This window comes from Bombus impatiens, unplaced genomic scaffold (assembly GCF_000188095.3).
Source record: "Bombus impatiens unplaced genomic scaffold, BIMP_2.2 scf_0235, whole genome shotgun sequence".
Classification (NCBI taxonomy): Eukaryota; Metazoa; Arthropoda; class Insecta; order Hymenoptera; family Apidae; genus Bombus; species Bombus impatiens.
This window is the reverse complement of record NT_176654.1, coordinates 282,552-297,138: the sequence shown is the minus strand read 5'-3', so window position 1 is coordinate 297,138 and position 14,587 is coordinate 282,552. Positions and strand designations below refer to the sequence as shown.

At 43.0% G+C, this 14,587-nt stretch overlaps 2 protein-coding genes across 4 annotated transcripts; both read right to left on the bottom strand.

Annotated features, from left to right (window-relative positions):
- Positions 1 to 631: 631 nt before the first annotated feature.
- On the bottom strand, positions 632 to 12,274 carry LOC100741257 (kelch-like protein 17). Of its 3 annotated transcripts, none has more exons than XM_012384139.3 (10): positions 11,456 to 12,274; positions 9,156 to 9,393; positions 4,430 to 4,550; positions 4,141 to 4,306; positions 2,201 to 2,394; positions 1,767 to 1,984; positions 1,522 to 1,704; positions 1,369 to 1,447; positions 1,123 to 1,301; positions 632 to 1,033 (listed from the first exon to the last, which is right to left on the bottom strand). In XM_012384139.3, exons 2-10 carry the CDS (start codon positions 9,350 to 9,352, stop codon positions 832 to 834), a joined length of 1,539 nt encoding a protein of 512 aa, XP_012239562.1. In that variant the 5' UTR covers positions 9,353 to 9,393; positions 11,456 to 12,274; the 3' UTR covers positions 632 to 831. The 3 variants fall into 3 exon arrangements, with proteins under 3 accessions (XP_012239562.1, XP_012239561.1, XP_003488509.1); XM_012384138.3 differs by lacking the exon at positions 11,456 to 12,274 and adding an exon at positions 11,132 to 11,410; XM_003488461.4 differs by lacking the exon at positions 11,456 to 12,274 and adding an exon at positions 11,132 to 11,257 and having other exon boundaries at positions 1,815 to 1,984.
- On the bottom strand, positions 2,716 to 3,430 carry LOC100741381 (probable small nuclear ribonucleoprotein E). The gene has a single exon (XM_003488462.4). It carries the CDS (start codon positions 3,327 to 3,329, stop codon positions 3,045 to 3,047), a length of 285 nt encoding a protein of 94 aa, XP_003488510.1. The 5' UTR covers positions 3,330 to 3,430; the 3' UTR covers positions 2,716 to 3,044.
- Positions 12,275 to 14,587: the final 2,313 nt, after the last annotated feature.

Sequence of the window (14,587 nt, the reverse complement as noted above, 5' to 3'; positions counted from 1 at the left end):
TTGTATGAAACGACTGTATCTTCCTGTCAACTATTGTGAGGATGAAATTTAGGATAAGTTTTGGAGCAATGGATAAGCATAAAAATGGAGGGAAAAGGTGAGTATTCTAATTAATTATTTAAAGAGAAAGTAGCAATTAATGCTCATGTGGTGAATAAATTTTCATGTTTTGCGTATTTAATTGGAGTACGTGGTTCGAATTGTCACACAGTTTTGCAGTAAACTGAAATTTAAATTTCAACCAAGGATAAGTAGAATCGGTACGATTTTACTTATCGACCATACATCCGTGTCACCGGCGTCTTTGATACTCTACTCTAATGCATACTCAGTAGTTCGCATTTTTCCGTGGATTTTCACATTTCACGTTTACTTTCGAACGCGCCACTGTAATACAGATTAGATTTCGAAGTCATTTCATGGCAATTTAACGCGATGTTTAACGAGTTTCTTGAGAATCGGGCTATGCACCGGTGTATGCACCGTAGCGTTCGTAGCATATCAAACACTCATTATGCAGGCCACAAAGCATTGTTTGGCATACTTTAATTCTATCGAGAGCTAGAGTCTTTAATTGTAGTGCCAATATTGGTTTTCGTTGGCTATTCGTTAACACTGAAAAAACCGAAAGTAAGTTTAATTCATTCTTTATTTTGAATAGCGTAAAAAGTTACATTTTTATTTTCGTAAAATTATACCCTGTTCATATTCAAAATTTACTCATTTATGAATTGAACAACTTACTAACGGTGTTACCTAAATTTACTATTCTTAAAAAAAAGTATGCAACCATATATGTACAAGCTCATGGAATGAAAAATATTTATATCGTTAATGAGTAGATTTGGGAGCTGGGTGGCTGAGGGTGAAGACTTCGTAATCTACTACAAAAAAATGGTAGTCTCCCATAAGTACAGTGTTAGAGGCGTGTTCTCCATCGTAGCTATGGGGAAGATTACTATAGCTTTCCTTGTTCACGTTGCAGTTACTAGAAATTAGTAAATCAGCTCCTGCTCCGAAAATTGGTCCGATGCTATAAAAGTATTTGAGTCAGTTTAATCATTAGGATACATTTCGATGTGTTTAAACATATCTTGTTATACTTAGTTAAATAATATTTACTCCGGATGATAACAAATTGCAAAAGGCTTCTTTACAATGTCGTATTTCGTTGGAGGAACATCTTGGTTATTGGTCAGAGTAAATAAGAAAGCTTTTTCTGAAGAGATGTAGTGCCCTTTAGCATTCGTTTTACCCCATGGTGCGTCGCTAAAGCCACCACAAATTTCTCCTCGAGTTCCCTAGAAAATTACATCATTCTTTGTTAGTTATAGATAACTATTCATTTGACAGGTGTAAATTACTTACCAACGCAATTACGTATGTTGGACAAACCCCGTCACAATGTCGGTGGAACGCTGTTGCAGAGTAATCATGATTGGAGGCACTGAAACGCGTTCGTAATTAAGATCGTGTTGATCTCGATATGCTTCCAATATTTACATTTTCCTCGATACATACCGATATACCAAACGCCAACTTTGCTTTGGTGATCCATACCACTGATTGAGGAGACGCTGGAAACCCACCTTATCTCGCGACAGAATTTGCGACCCAGGAAATAGGAATGGACTTACTCTTGGTTGTAACCTCTTATCTGTACAGATTTCCGCGTACTTGTTTGGTAGGGCTGCATACCTATATCTAAAACAAAACGTAAAAATCGAAAGCCTCCAAGAATAAGAAAATTTCCCGGCAAACCATACCTTATGGGTTTTGAGCCACTTGATCGATCGGGATTGAAAAATTCGTACCTCTCCAAGGAAAGCTCTATAGGCACTGCTCCTGTTGGCTCTACTTCCTCGGCAAAGACCTGGCTGTCGATTAGCAGCAGGCGAACATGATTTATCACTCCTGATAAATGTTGGCAAACCCTCACACGTTCCTCCTCTGTCCAGTGTTGAGTAGGCTGCGTCACCCCTGCCTAGGAGCGTGGTCCGTACGGTTAAGCGTTCCTTAACTCGTAATTCTAAATTCCGATCCAAGAACCTAAGGACCCAAGGACCCGGTAATAATCGTATACGACACAAGGTCTAAGACCTTGCACGACATACGCATGATCAGAGCGTTAAGTCTTCTTGGAATTTTCAACGGATTCAAAGTACTCGGAAACGGAATAGAATGTTCAAAGAAAAAGAACCTGATATTTTGCCCAGTTCAGTACAGCTCTCCAAACGTCTTCTTCCTCCAATCCTAGATAGTCCGAAGAGATAAGTTTCACCAGTGCATCCTTTGGAAGATTACAAAACGCCGTTGTTTTCACTGTGTCTACAGCATTTTCTCCAATGAAAGCGAAACATCTTTCGATGAAGGAGGAACAAGCTCCTTTACCACCTATGATAACGAAAGATCTTTGTTAACAACTTATCTTAGATCGATAGTGATATTAAAATATAATCTAAATAATAATACTTAACTTCTGCGACTTCTAAATTATATTTTTATCAGTTAGAATAACTATTCAGCTAGGACTTTGGCAAAAGCATAAACATAAATAAAACACAAACCTAGAATCAAAAATATTTATTAAATATTTATCTAATTCATATCTGTTACAGCAATTACTCAATCGTATAAAATTTACATCCGAAATTCTTCTTAAAGTTAGAAATGAACTGAGATACAAGATCTGATACAGTTTGATGGTATCTACACAAGTGGGACTTATATTGCATAGTTTTTTCATTCAGTTATTTGAAAAATAATTCTATTACAAGATTACAATAACAAATACGTTGCACAACAGAAAGCAATACCGTCACTTTAACCCGATAGTATTTTTAGTTACAACTTGTAACTATCAGTTAATCATTGTTCTTCTTAACTATATCGAGAGATGCATCACAACTTGTACAACTTGCAAAATGTTAACTCCATCTTCATTAAACCCTTTTAAGTCACTTCCAGTGTGCGTAATTGCACAAGTTATAAGGTAATATGTCTTGTTTGTCCTGGGTCATAACTTGAGGTTATAGTTGAACAATTTAATTTGCCCCTGGATTTGTATTTTGTATTAATGTTATATTGTCGCCTTTCAACATAATTCGTCCAAGTGGTTTTCTGGCCTTCGTCTTCAGATTATATTCCTCAGCATCGTCCAGTACTAAATTCATATATTCGTCGAATCCAACGATGTGACCTTCGATTCGTAGGTTGATGTTTTCGAATAACCATACTTGCACGCGCGAACGATTTTGCAGGTACCGAAATATAAGGTTGATGGGCTGTACCATCACCTTTTGAACTTTTTGTGGTCCTTTGTACGACATTTTTGTGTTGTGATTTCAAAAATTAGTAAGCAACGTTTGATAAACGCGTGCTTGGTAATAGCCAGACGCCGGAAAATGTGGCGTCGTGGTTGTACCAACTGTTCGTTCTCATTTTTCCCTATTTCTTTCGCTTGCTTAAAATGCGTTTTAAAATTTAATCATATCGGTTAAATTTCGGTTCAAGAAATTCGATTACGAAATTCTAAATCTGGCAGATTTGGAAGGCTTAACAAATTTACATTTGTAACGTTTAATACGTTTAGGGAAAATGAAACATAGAGATAAAGTAAACTCTATCGTTATAAGCGTTGGTATCACTGAGTTCGTAAAATCCCGTATATAGTGCTGCCTTCGTGACGAGCATGTCAGTTACACAACGAAAAGCACGGTCGATAACTAGTCGTGTAATACAATTACCATACATACTGTAATTTTTTAGATTCAAGATATTTACATATTCGATTTAATTATTTTTCTTATCCAGTGTATAGAATAATATCATAATTTAAGCCACTTGCACACATACATACACACGTTCATTATAGTCATCAAATATCACATAAGAAACAAATATATACACAAACATCCTAATATTACTAATTATATTCCGCAAATTCTCAGTTACTAAGAAATTGTTTTATATTTCAATTAGACATTTTTCATTTTCCACTTTCAAGAAGAAACACACACTTACCAACCATTGCAAGTTTGAATTGCCGTTTCATTTTCCATCAGATGAAACATTCAGCAAACTTGAGAATGCAGATCGATCGGTAGGCAAACTTTTAACAGTATGCCATGAATAACTTACCGGGAACACGCTCCTGGGCATCGAGAGCGGCAGTCAAAAGAGCACACGCGTTTCCTGGACTAAGCGTAGCGGAGACGTGTTCCTCGCAACTTCTCCATAGTTCCTCGACTCCTAGTTCTTGAGCAAGTCCCAACATCTCGAAGATGCCACTGTCCTGAAGCATAATCTACGGAACAGTTACGAATGAAACTCAGCCATGACTTTGGGTCAAAGCGAAAGTTTTCTCGGTAGATTCTTTCACGTGCCAAACACCACAATAAATTCCGAATCTATTCGTGATATTATTTACCTTGCCTGTGTATATATAGTGAATGAATTGTCGAAAGGTCTCCGGATGAGCATGTAGCATACGCACTGACGTTGGATTTCCAGGTGTCCCGATCCTCTTCGCGGCTGTGAAGTTCTTGCATCTAGAGAAATCGAAGCAGTGATGTCGGTATCGATTCCCGAACGATAATTACCATAGCATACGAGTTACAGGGAAGAGAAGTGCACTGCTTTGAATCGTGCTCGCGTAAATGTGCCCTGGATGCGTGACCCTTCTAACGAACACACCCACCACTTCGTCTTTCGTCACCTTCGCTACTACTTCTGGCAGAGTTTCTTGTTACAAAAGGGCTTAATTGACTTCGTCAGGAAGCTCTGTTGCCACAAGAGTATTCGCTACGTACGCAGTCGGGCTTTAGTTTTCGTTCCTCTACAAATTAATGGCAACCTTCGAAAAGTCACTTCTCGTCCCTTTTTTTCCTACGGCAAGCCCCCCAGGTACGGGAGAAACTCTGAAGAACAAATCTTTCTCTAGCACTTCGTGCTGAAAGCGGAGATTCCCTGTGACCCATTGGGAGAACATTCGATCTCGGTTTCTCTAGTGTACATCCTCTCCTACAATGCGTACAATGCGACTAGGTACATAAAAGGGAGGCTTTTAAATATCCACGAGTACAGAAACGAACAAAACTCTTATTTTTACCCCGAAATCATCGATGCATTTCCTATATCCTTCTTTGTGCAATATCTAAAGTATATTCTCGAAATTGTTCGCCTCTAATAATGATTTCACGATTGTCTACCATCGAATTTCTCACTATTCGGTTTTAGATTTCACATTAGCAACGAGCTATGTCGATTGGAAATTTCCACCATATGAAACTACCGTTCGAATTGCAATTAAGCGAAACTACTTCTAAAACACTCCTGACAATGACTACACTATGGTGTTTTACGGATATCGTAACTATTCGATTTTAATATTTCGAATCTGACATTAGCATAGAGCAAAGCTTTTGCCACGCGAAATTATTCTAATTTTGATATTGCGATTAAAAGTTGAAACAGTGACGGTAAAGGGGTGGAATTTAAATTAGAAAAGACCGACGAACCCTTAAACGAGTACTTTGTGGATCCACTGAAGACACACTGATGTTCAGTCTTCTAATACTACTAGGCAGCGCAAGGTAAAAAGATTTCGCGTGCTAGAAACGAAGAGATCGCGGGTACGAGTTTCGTCAAGGTAAGGGGTAAAGTGTAGATACACCAACAGCGTAGTCCGTATCGAATCAAAAGAAAATCCGTCAAAGAGACCGGGTGCACATGGAAAAGGCATGCACGCCGGGTGCTTTGATATTATAACCGACGCGTTAACAAACGCTCCGCTTCGTCGACAGGAGAGCGTGCGAAAGTTGGAAAATCGCGGGGCCGAGCCACGAAACATGGTTGCCGAGAGAGTCGACAGAGGAAAACTAGTGCTCAAAAAAATTAAAAACACCAGCCTCGCGTACAGGAAACCAGAGGTGCGCGCGTAGATGTAGACCTTACCGTGGGTCGACTTTTAACGGACCGAAAAACTCCACCTTTATGCTTTCGTCTGTAGTTGGGAAGCGATGCGGGCTCGCACAAATATCAAAGCGATAGTTCGCGTATTTATTTCCGCAAATTACAGGGGAAATATTCGAGTATCGAGGATATTGCACGATTTTCTCGTACGTTTAACAGGCAAGCACATCGTTGCACGCCATATGATTTATCGTTAAATCTGCTTTTCAAATCTACCTGTGTAGAAATTTGCGCGGGGGGAGGTGAATCGGATATGTCAGACGCGTCGCAAGGGCTTTCTTCCTTGAGAATCTTTGGCCTGTTCTAAGAAACGTGGCCGGCAATTCCGACTAGAGCCGCGGCAATATCGGCGCACAAAAACCGTACTACCGGCGAAGAAATGAAAAAGTATTAAGAGGAAAAATCAAGGCAGCGACGGACGATGGTTGGGTTGTGTGATGGATGGTACTCGGTAGAACGAGGCGAAGAAGGAGAGAAAGCGTGCAGAAGAAGAAGAAGAAGAAGAAGAAGAGAAGAGAGGAAAGGGGGTGAAAAACACGAGGAACGAAGTCGTTCCCGGAGAGAAGCTTTTCCCTAATCACAGGCGAACGCCGCAGTGGAATCAAAGAAAACCAAATATCAGCGAGTGACGCCGAGAAAAGAATAGGGCAACGCGTGCGCGTCTGGTGTGACGATGAGGTGTCACGGGGGTGGTAACCGTAGGTTCACGAGCTCGACGTGGAAAGAGGATGTTAGGGGGTAAGGGGCCTAGTGGTGGCGGGAAACGAGGGTCGTGGCTGCTTGGTTTCACGGCGGCAAGGGTTGAATGTCGCCGCGGGCTCCGCTACTAACGACCAAGCGTGCGATTATATAGCGGCTCCGTCGATCTCCGCGCAAAAACCGCCTCCGTTTCCGGTGCACGAGAGTCAAATTCGCGCCACACCCCTCGTTTCCCGTACCGGTAAAACACCACAGTCTCACGCTTCGGTCCATTATCAGATCGTGTGCCTCGATTCGCCACATTCAAATGTATACCATTGTCATCGAATGCGTGATTACTGGCGAGAAACGCCGTTAACGAATGCTTCTTTTTCAATTGAACATCCATCTTCTTCTTGGTGAGCGTTGTTCGAAATTCGAAGCTTCTATCTCGGAAGATTGCAATGGAACTCGAGCTGAAATTTAGGTCTCGTCGAGATTACACTTGCATCGGTAGGCACTGTGGGTCTGTCGATGAAACTGGAATTGCTTTCTCCGTTGAGTCGATAATTGGAACGGTTTGGTTTCTAGCTACCTGTATTTTTACACGTAAATAAGTGCTCTTTTTAATAAATCAAATTCGATAGAACAGATAAGAGTACACACGATACTTGATATATTAATAGCGGTCAGTTGCACGCGGGAATCGATAGAAACGATGGGATTACGTTAGAGTGCCATTGAACATCACCGAAGCCTGAGCGTATTTTTCAATTTCTTTTCTCTCGCCGTCAAACATCGTTCTCATCTGCGTCGCATTTCGAAATGACAAGGACTACGAGAGAGGGACGAGCGGTGGGACGGGGGACCAGGACTCTTTGTCAGGATTTTCACCGGACTGGAGAGCGCCGCGTAGAGTTTTGAGTGCGGTCGCGTATTGTCCATGCATTTCTCCTACGGACGACGCCTGTCACGAGCATGCGTAACTTAATTTTCCGATCCCGGTGTCTACGAAACGAGGCGCGAGGAGAGCGACAGAGAGGGGGGATGACAAAAGGACCGACGTTCCCTTCCACGCCGTGATATCAAAGGGGTTCACTGGAATATCGTAATTGACTTTACAATTAGCATCAAGCCTATCCAGTGGAATGTCGTTGCCTCGAAAGCTAAGGCCCCTCCACCTAATATTAAACCGAGCCCTTCTTACAGCAATTAGAAATCCGTCGAGCGAAAATGCGGCCCAGAGACTCGTGCTCGTCACGGATGAATCGTCCCTAACAGAAGAAAAGAGTACCTCTCCTCTTATTATCCAACTAATTAGAACGTTCGATCGATTCGTTTCACCGTAACAATCGGAGTCCCTTAATTAAAATTCATCGCTGCCGCGAACTTCGCCATCCTCTCCTTCTCTTCGTTCCCAAGAAACTTTGATGACTTGGCGATTTTTCTCCCGGGAACCGTTCGTTCGACCAAGAATTTTCATAGAATCTCGTCCGATCGAGCGTTTGTTTCGCGACTGGATTGTCCCTGCCGACCGGATATACTTTCTCCCTTGCTCCGGAAGAAACAGCGGAAGGGACGATGCAAAGCGTACGGGAGAGATAGGTGAATTATGTATACCTAGGTTCCTTCAGCGACTCGAAGAATTTAACGAAGTTATCATTTCCCTTCCGTTGGGTTCGTTTGCAATTCTGCAGGAAAGTTAACGTCTAGCTATTCTTTTCGTTTTTCCCTCGTTCCACCCCTCTTTGTACCCGCGACTTCAGTTTCAGCGACGAGAGGAAAGTTTGTAACGCAATTACCGCGAAATAAGTTGGCGTCTCGGAGAAGGCGACCAAGGCGAGTCGCGGTGTTTCGAAAATATTTTCGAACGCGAATCCGCTTCGCTATGCTATGTCCGTCTCTCCATTTCCATTGTAGGATACTACACCGAGGATAAGACGGAGCACCACGTTTCTACGTTAATTCTCTATTTTCTGGGATACGACAGGGCCCATTGTCTCGGTTGCCTCCAACTTTTCTTTTTCGCCGGGTGCACTCTGAAAATAGCGGGGCCGCATATTTCCCCAGCTCTGTATCGGGTGAGCGTGTTTGTCTCCGGTGTGATTTATCTCACGCGTGTTTTCGAATAGTTGTCGGGTCTCCGAGGAAATCCGTATCGGCTACGAATCGCTCGACGAGACGCGATCTGTTTTAATAAAAATTACGATTAACAATTAATTTGGTCCCAGGGTGCGTCGTTCGAACGGTTGCCTTCGACTTAATAAAATTTCCGATCTCGCGTGCTCCGTTCATCGGAATGCGTCGAGCTCGTTCGCGTCCCTGGAGGCGTTGAAAGATATCGAGAGCAAGCGAAAATAATATAAATTGTCTCATTGTGTATAAGTCGGGTTTGAAATGTTTTCCCTTATCAACTGGAAGGTATCGACGCGTGCGCCAGCGAGATTAACTCCACGGTTTTGGAATCGCTTGGTCGAGAAGGACGAAACGATTCGAGTACTGACCTCGCTTGGAGGATAATTCTGTGAGCGTACACCGGTGTCTCGTCCCTTCCTAGCAGAAAGACAATGTCAGCTGTGTCTTTGTCCTCGGAAAGTCGAGCCAGGTCCTCCAGAAGTCTGGGTACGCCGGCTAAACCTGCCTCGCCAGATACCCCCGCTGCTCCTGGTGCCGCCCCCACAGCGACGGCTCTAGTTCCCATGTTGGTCGAATCGAAAATCAGCAACTGCGTGGCAGACGGCACTGGAAGTTAATTAGTGAGATATTATATGGTATATCTGCGCCGTAGTAATTTCTTCGGCCGTGCAGTGGCTGGCAAATATAGGGCACAACTATTATACAGGGAATTAATTATACAGGGAAAGACCTTATACCAAATTCATTTTAATTTAATTGATCTGTAATTATTACTCGAGGTAAAAATTTGAAAGTCGCTTTATATTTATAGCGCGTGAAAAAAGAAATGGCGAAGAACTCGGAAGGAACGATTCAAACGGCAATTATTTCTTTATTCTCAAGATTTCTTGCATTTCTACTATGATATACAAAAAAATTGTTACAGGAAATAAATACGAATAATTGAGTTAGAGTTAAATCCTACTGCGCAAAAGTTAAATTCTATATTATAGAAAAAAAAAATAAAAATAAAATTTGTGTTTGATAGAAATGTTTATGTCTACCGCAGGACGATTCAGAAGTCACTGACACGAAATTCTAATTTCATTTTCTTTCTAACTTGCGTCTTTCATAGAACTGTAAGTTCTTAAATTTAAAGAGACCGCATAAACTTTTATACGCGTAATGGGAAGCTAGCTCCGATATTCTCCTAAACTTCTTCAGACTTGCATCTCTCTTAAATGTTTCAGAATTAGTGTACGGTATTTCATACTTGCGGCTAGTTAAAAATCCAACACGTTGCTCGCGGTACCTAAGTAAGTTCCCTTAAGTACTACAAAACTTTTGCTCATTAACCGTCCTTCGGAAACAATCAAGCCAATTAAGACGGAAGCAACCGAACGAATGCACCTTCCTGCATTAAACCGATCGCGCGGAGTTGCCGCTCTATGGTAGGGAGTGAAGCGGAGTTCGTACAATTTGCGATAATCCGAAATTAATGACGGGGACCTCAACCAAGAATAAACCTGTGACTGATGACAGGGAGAGGAACACGAATGCCAGAACGTGTGTCATCGTCTCGAACGCTTTCCGGTCGCATCCGCGGCACCGGTTGACGAGCTTCGCCGAGCAATGTAACCAAAAAAAAAAAGAACAAAACCGATTAACAATCGGCGCTAATTGCACGATTAATATTTGATTTGCACCGCGTCGCGACGCGGCGTCGCTCTAGCCCCGTCTCTCTTCCTCTCCGCGTGCTCTCTTTGTCCGTGTCGTTCTGTCACGGCCGGTCGATCGACACGGAGAATTTTGTGTCACGACGGCTGGCTGATTCCCTTTTAATTAGTTCGGGTTTTGTAGTTTTCGAGCTCGTGACGCGCGTCGATCGTGCCGCGGTACAGCTCGAGGGCTCCGCGTGATTCCCGGTCATTTGCCCTTCCACGGATTTCCTCGCAACGCGTCCCATCATCCCGCATTCCAACGTCGCCTCTGATTCGATTAAAAAATCATTAGACGAAGGTTTTGTTTATCTCCGGTTAAGCAGATCGCGTCGCAGGAAACTCATTAACGGTGCTACGAATCTCGAATTCGAACGTACACGCACTGTTAAACATTCACTTTCTATTCAACTTTGTATTTCGAAATGGATGTTACGTTCAAACGGATATTATTAAAACACACTGTAGCGAAAGAATTGCCGCAAGCGTTCGAACATGTAAGGAATTCTTTTACGAATACGTTATACGCATTACACGAAGCATTTGAAACTATTCGCACTACAACGAAGCTCGACCGTTGTTAAAAATCCGAATGATCTTTAAATCGTAAAGTTTGAAACAAGAGATTAAAACAAATGTATAGTTACGTTTCTAGGCGAGTTTGGAGGAATAATTTCTGCCGATCGATCTCCGTGTAAGCACAAACCACAACTGTGTTCGTCACTGCGTGTTTATTTTGAATATACCTGTTCGGTCGGCTGTGATCACGTTCAGTATCGTTCCGCGTATAAATAAACACAAGTTTACCAGCATGAATTGCGCGGAACCTAACGATCGTTGTCCAACGCCGTTACTGTCAAATTCGATCGTGTTTAGAGAACCATTGGAACGTCTCGAGAAACGAATCATCGCGGCGTCCAAAATACAGGAACATCACACGAGGAACGCAGTGTCGGTTGTATTGCTCTCACCTTCTCGTCGATCTCAGCGAGCGAACGTGCCCAGGAACGTTCGAAAGAGGAATCTAAGCGAGCCGCGGCGGGCAAAATCGTTGTTTCCGTGGCACACGTGGACGAGTATTGTGTTCGCACGCGAAACACTGCATTTTCAGCCGATCCTCGGCATCTCACACTCCCACGGGGCGAAACATTGTTTCGTCAAAAACTTTCCTCCCGCTTGTCTTTTCTTTTCGTTTCTCCCCTTTTCTCTGCCAGCTTCCCGTTATTCTACAACGCGAACGCAATCCCGCGAGTATCGCACATCAACGAAGAAAGAAGAAAAAAATGTAAAAAGGAAGAAACGTGACGAAAGTGGAGGAAAACGCGTAGTGTACCGTACTCGACCGGAAGTTCCGACGTTGAACGCGAGGTATTTCTCCTGTGCGAGACGAGTTTCACGAGCGCTGGACCAGGCCTGCTTCGGACCCGCCGCTTTCTTCGGCCCTTCTCCTCTCGTTCTCTCCTCAGGTGAGGCCGTGCTCTTCTTTCCACCAACGTCGATTCCCTCCTTCCTTCTCGTTCTCGTGTGGCCAATGCTCCTGTAAGATCACTCCTCCTCCAGCCGTTGTTGCCAGATCCTCTTTGGAGCACCGATCGCACGATCAAAAAGGATACACGCGCTGCCTCGTTCCAGCTAGCAACGAACGCTGCTTCGTCTAACCTGGCCCTTCGATCGACACCGATTCCAAACTTTCTCGCCCGCTATTCGCCTCCATTCCTCCCTGTTTACCCAACATTCTACCCTTTGTTCTTCTTAAATCGCGGCGAAGCCAAGATCCACTCGTTCGCTGTACTCTCTTCTTTTCGAGTCTCGCTTTATATCCCTTTCTCCCAGTGGCGTCCCTTGTTTTCGAGACGAGCTTCCACCAGGTTTCGCTCGGTCGCGCGATATTGCCGCAATGCGGTGCTTCCTAGTTTCCTCGACAAAATGAGATTGTCCTTTTATTCGCGTTCCGTGCCTTCGGATGCCCTTTTTCGACTTTGCTGTGATTCTTTTTGAGCGTAGTGGATCGTCTTTCAGACGCTTGAATTTCGGTTTCAGCTTCCGTTATCGACGGCTTCTAATCGCCGTTGTTTGTTAACGTTACATCGCTGTTGGTTTAGCGCGGTACTTTCATTCGAGATTTTTACGTTTAATAGAATTTCAATGTCGAAAGAATCGAAAATCGGCATTCGTGTATTTTCTTTCCCGTGAATTTCATTTTTGAATTTTTCCGTGGATATTTGAATTGATTAATATCGTGACTACATTTTCGCAAAGATTCTTTTTCACATTTACGGCATAGTTACTACGTAGACTGCATATGTCTGTATCGTAGGAATAAAATATTATTTATTAACCTGTACAGGACTTTTGTCTTAAATGAAACTTTCGTCGCCAATGGAATACGATTAATTGCGAGACGTATAAGAAATTTATTCAGATACGTGCTGCAATTATCAATCATATTCGTCTTTCATTCGTTAAGAATACAATTACTTTAGGATCTAATTGCAAGTTAATCTTCGTAACTTGTGACTTTCGTTTTCGCTGCTCCAACACGATGTGCTTTATCTCTAAAAGCTTCTCATTTAACTTCTCGTATCATTCTCAACGGCACCGCAATAATTACGCGATGGAAATGATAAATCACAGATAGACATCACACCTGTTCTTCGCAAACGTAGTGATCCATGGTAAAGTTTCTCGTGTCTCGAATTAATCGGTGGATGGTAAAGTAGACTCTTTGCTCCTCCATTGACTAAGAACAGCTGGATACTCGTTTGTGGCTCCACACAACTCCATTGATGCAATCATATCGATCGTTGGTCTAACGATCGCTATATCGATCGAACGATAAATCCCAGTATCGATATAGAAGGGAATCGATTTTTCTGGCCTGAAAGTTCTCATCGTATATGTAAGTAGACATGTAAATTTTAAAGATCGTCAAAATGCGGAACGAAAAGTAATTAAGATGTAAAAGGATCGATATTTCGAATACTGCTGTTTTCTTTACTTCTTCTCTACGTTCGCGTCTTTTAGGATATCTTTGTTCATAAAGCGCGTGATATACACAAAAAGTAATAAAATTATATCGAGCATTATCCATTAAATATAACATTCGTTTCGGGTCATGCAAATCAGAGGAGAACAGCGAGATTAAATTTTTATTACTAGGTACGCCACGTGTTATTAAAAACAAAGTTAATTCTATTTCACCCTTAATCGGTTTAGTTTCCTTTAAAAGGAAAAAAGGTCCGGAGAAGCTTTGGCGACGGTACTTGCTCGCGCGTTGGCGCCATCGGTGTTTACCGAGCAGTTTGTCAACGACGGTTACGAAAATTCGCCCTGGTACACCGGCTGGAACCTACATAATTTTATATAATATGGCACGCAACGAGGAAGACTGAAGTGTCTTCTCGTCGGCGATGAGACGCGAATTTCCAACGCTGCAATATCCGAGGCAGTTTTTTTCTCCCAACTGCTGGAAATGGAATATCCCTAGCTGGCAGTAATAATCGGAGAAAGATCACTTAATGGCCCTCTAGGATAAGAGCCACCGCCATTCGCACCTCCGCGAATTTGCTGCTAGCGCCTAACAAAATTGCCGCATTATGTCGTTTAACGCCCTCGGAAATACAGCCGCGCATCGGGAACGGGAGAGAATAAAAGTTAGCTGGCTGGAGGGGGTTGAAGGGGGAGGGTTAGCGAAGAGGGAGACGCGGCTAGCTGGGGACGGACGAAGGCTGAATGAAGCGAGAAAGAGACGGGAAACAGCCGGGGAAGAGAAAATTACACGGGATGTCCGCGCGATAGAACGATGTGACGCGACGCTATAACACGGGGAAAGGTGTCAGGGAGTGCGAGCACAAGCATGGGCCGAGGATCGCGATGCATAATAGATGCGTCGGCTGCGTTTTGGTGCAAACAGGAACAAATTCCTCGGTGCACTCGTTGCAACAATTGAATCGGTAATCAAGCCGGTCTCGATAATCGAATCAGTCTCTGGTACACGCGTAATTGAAATTTCGCAACCGACCACTGCAAATACCCCCAACCTCGCCACCTTTTGCCTATCTCTTTTCCCTGTTCTGGCTCTCGTTGCAAGTCGCGAAATTGCC

Coding starts and splice junctions, on each gene's coding strand:
- LOC100741381 (XM_003488462.4), bottom strand. CDS start 3,329: ATGTCGTACAAAGGACCACAAAAAGTTCAAAAGGTGATGGTACAGCCC.
- LOC100741257 (XM_012384139.3), bottom strand. CDS start 9,352: ATGGGAACTAGAGCCGTCGCTGTGGGGGCGGCACCAGGAGCAGCGGGG. Junction 1,302..1,368: donor CAACATACGTAATTGCGTTG/GTAAGTAATTTA, acceptor GTAATTTTCTAG/GGAACTCGAGGAGAAATTTG. Junction 1,034..1,122: donor GCAATTTGTTATCATCCGGA/GTAAATATTATT, acceptor ATACTTTTATAG/CATCGGACCAATTTTCGGAG.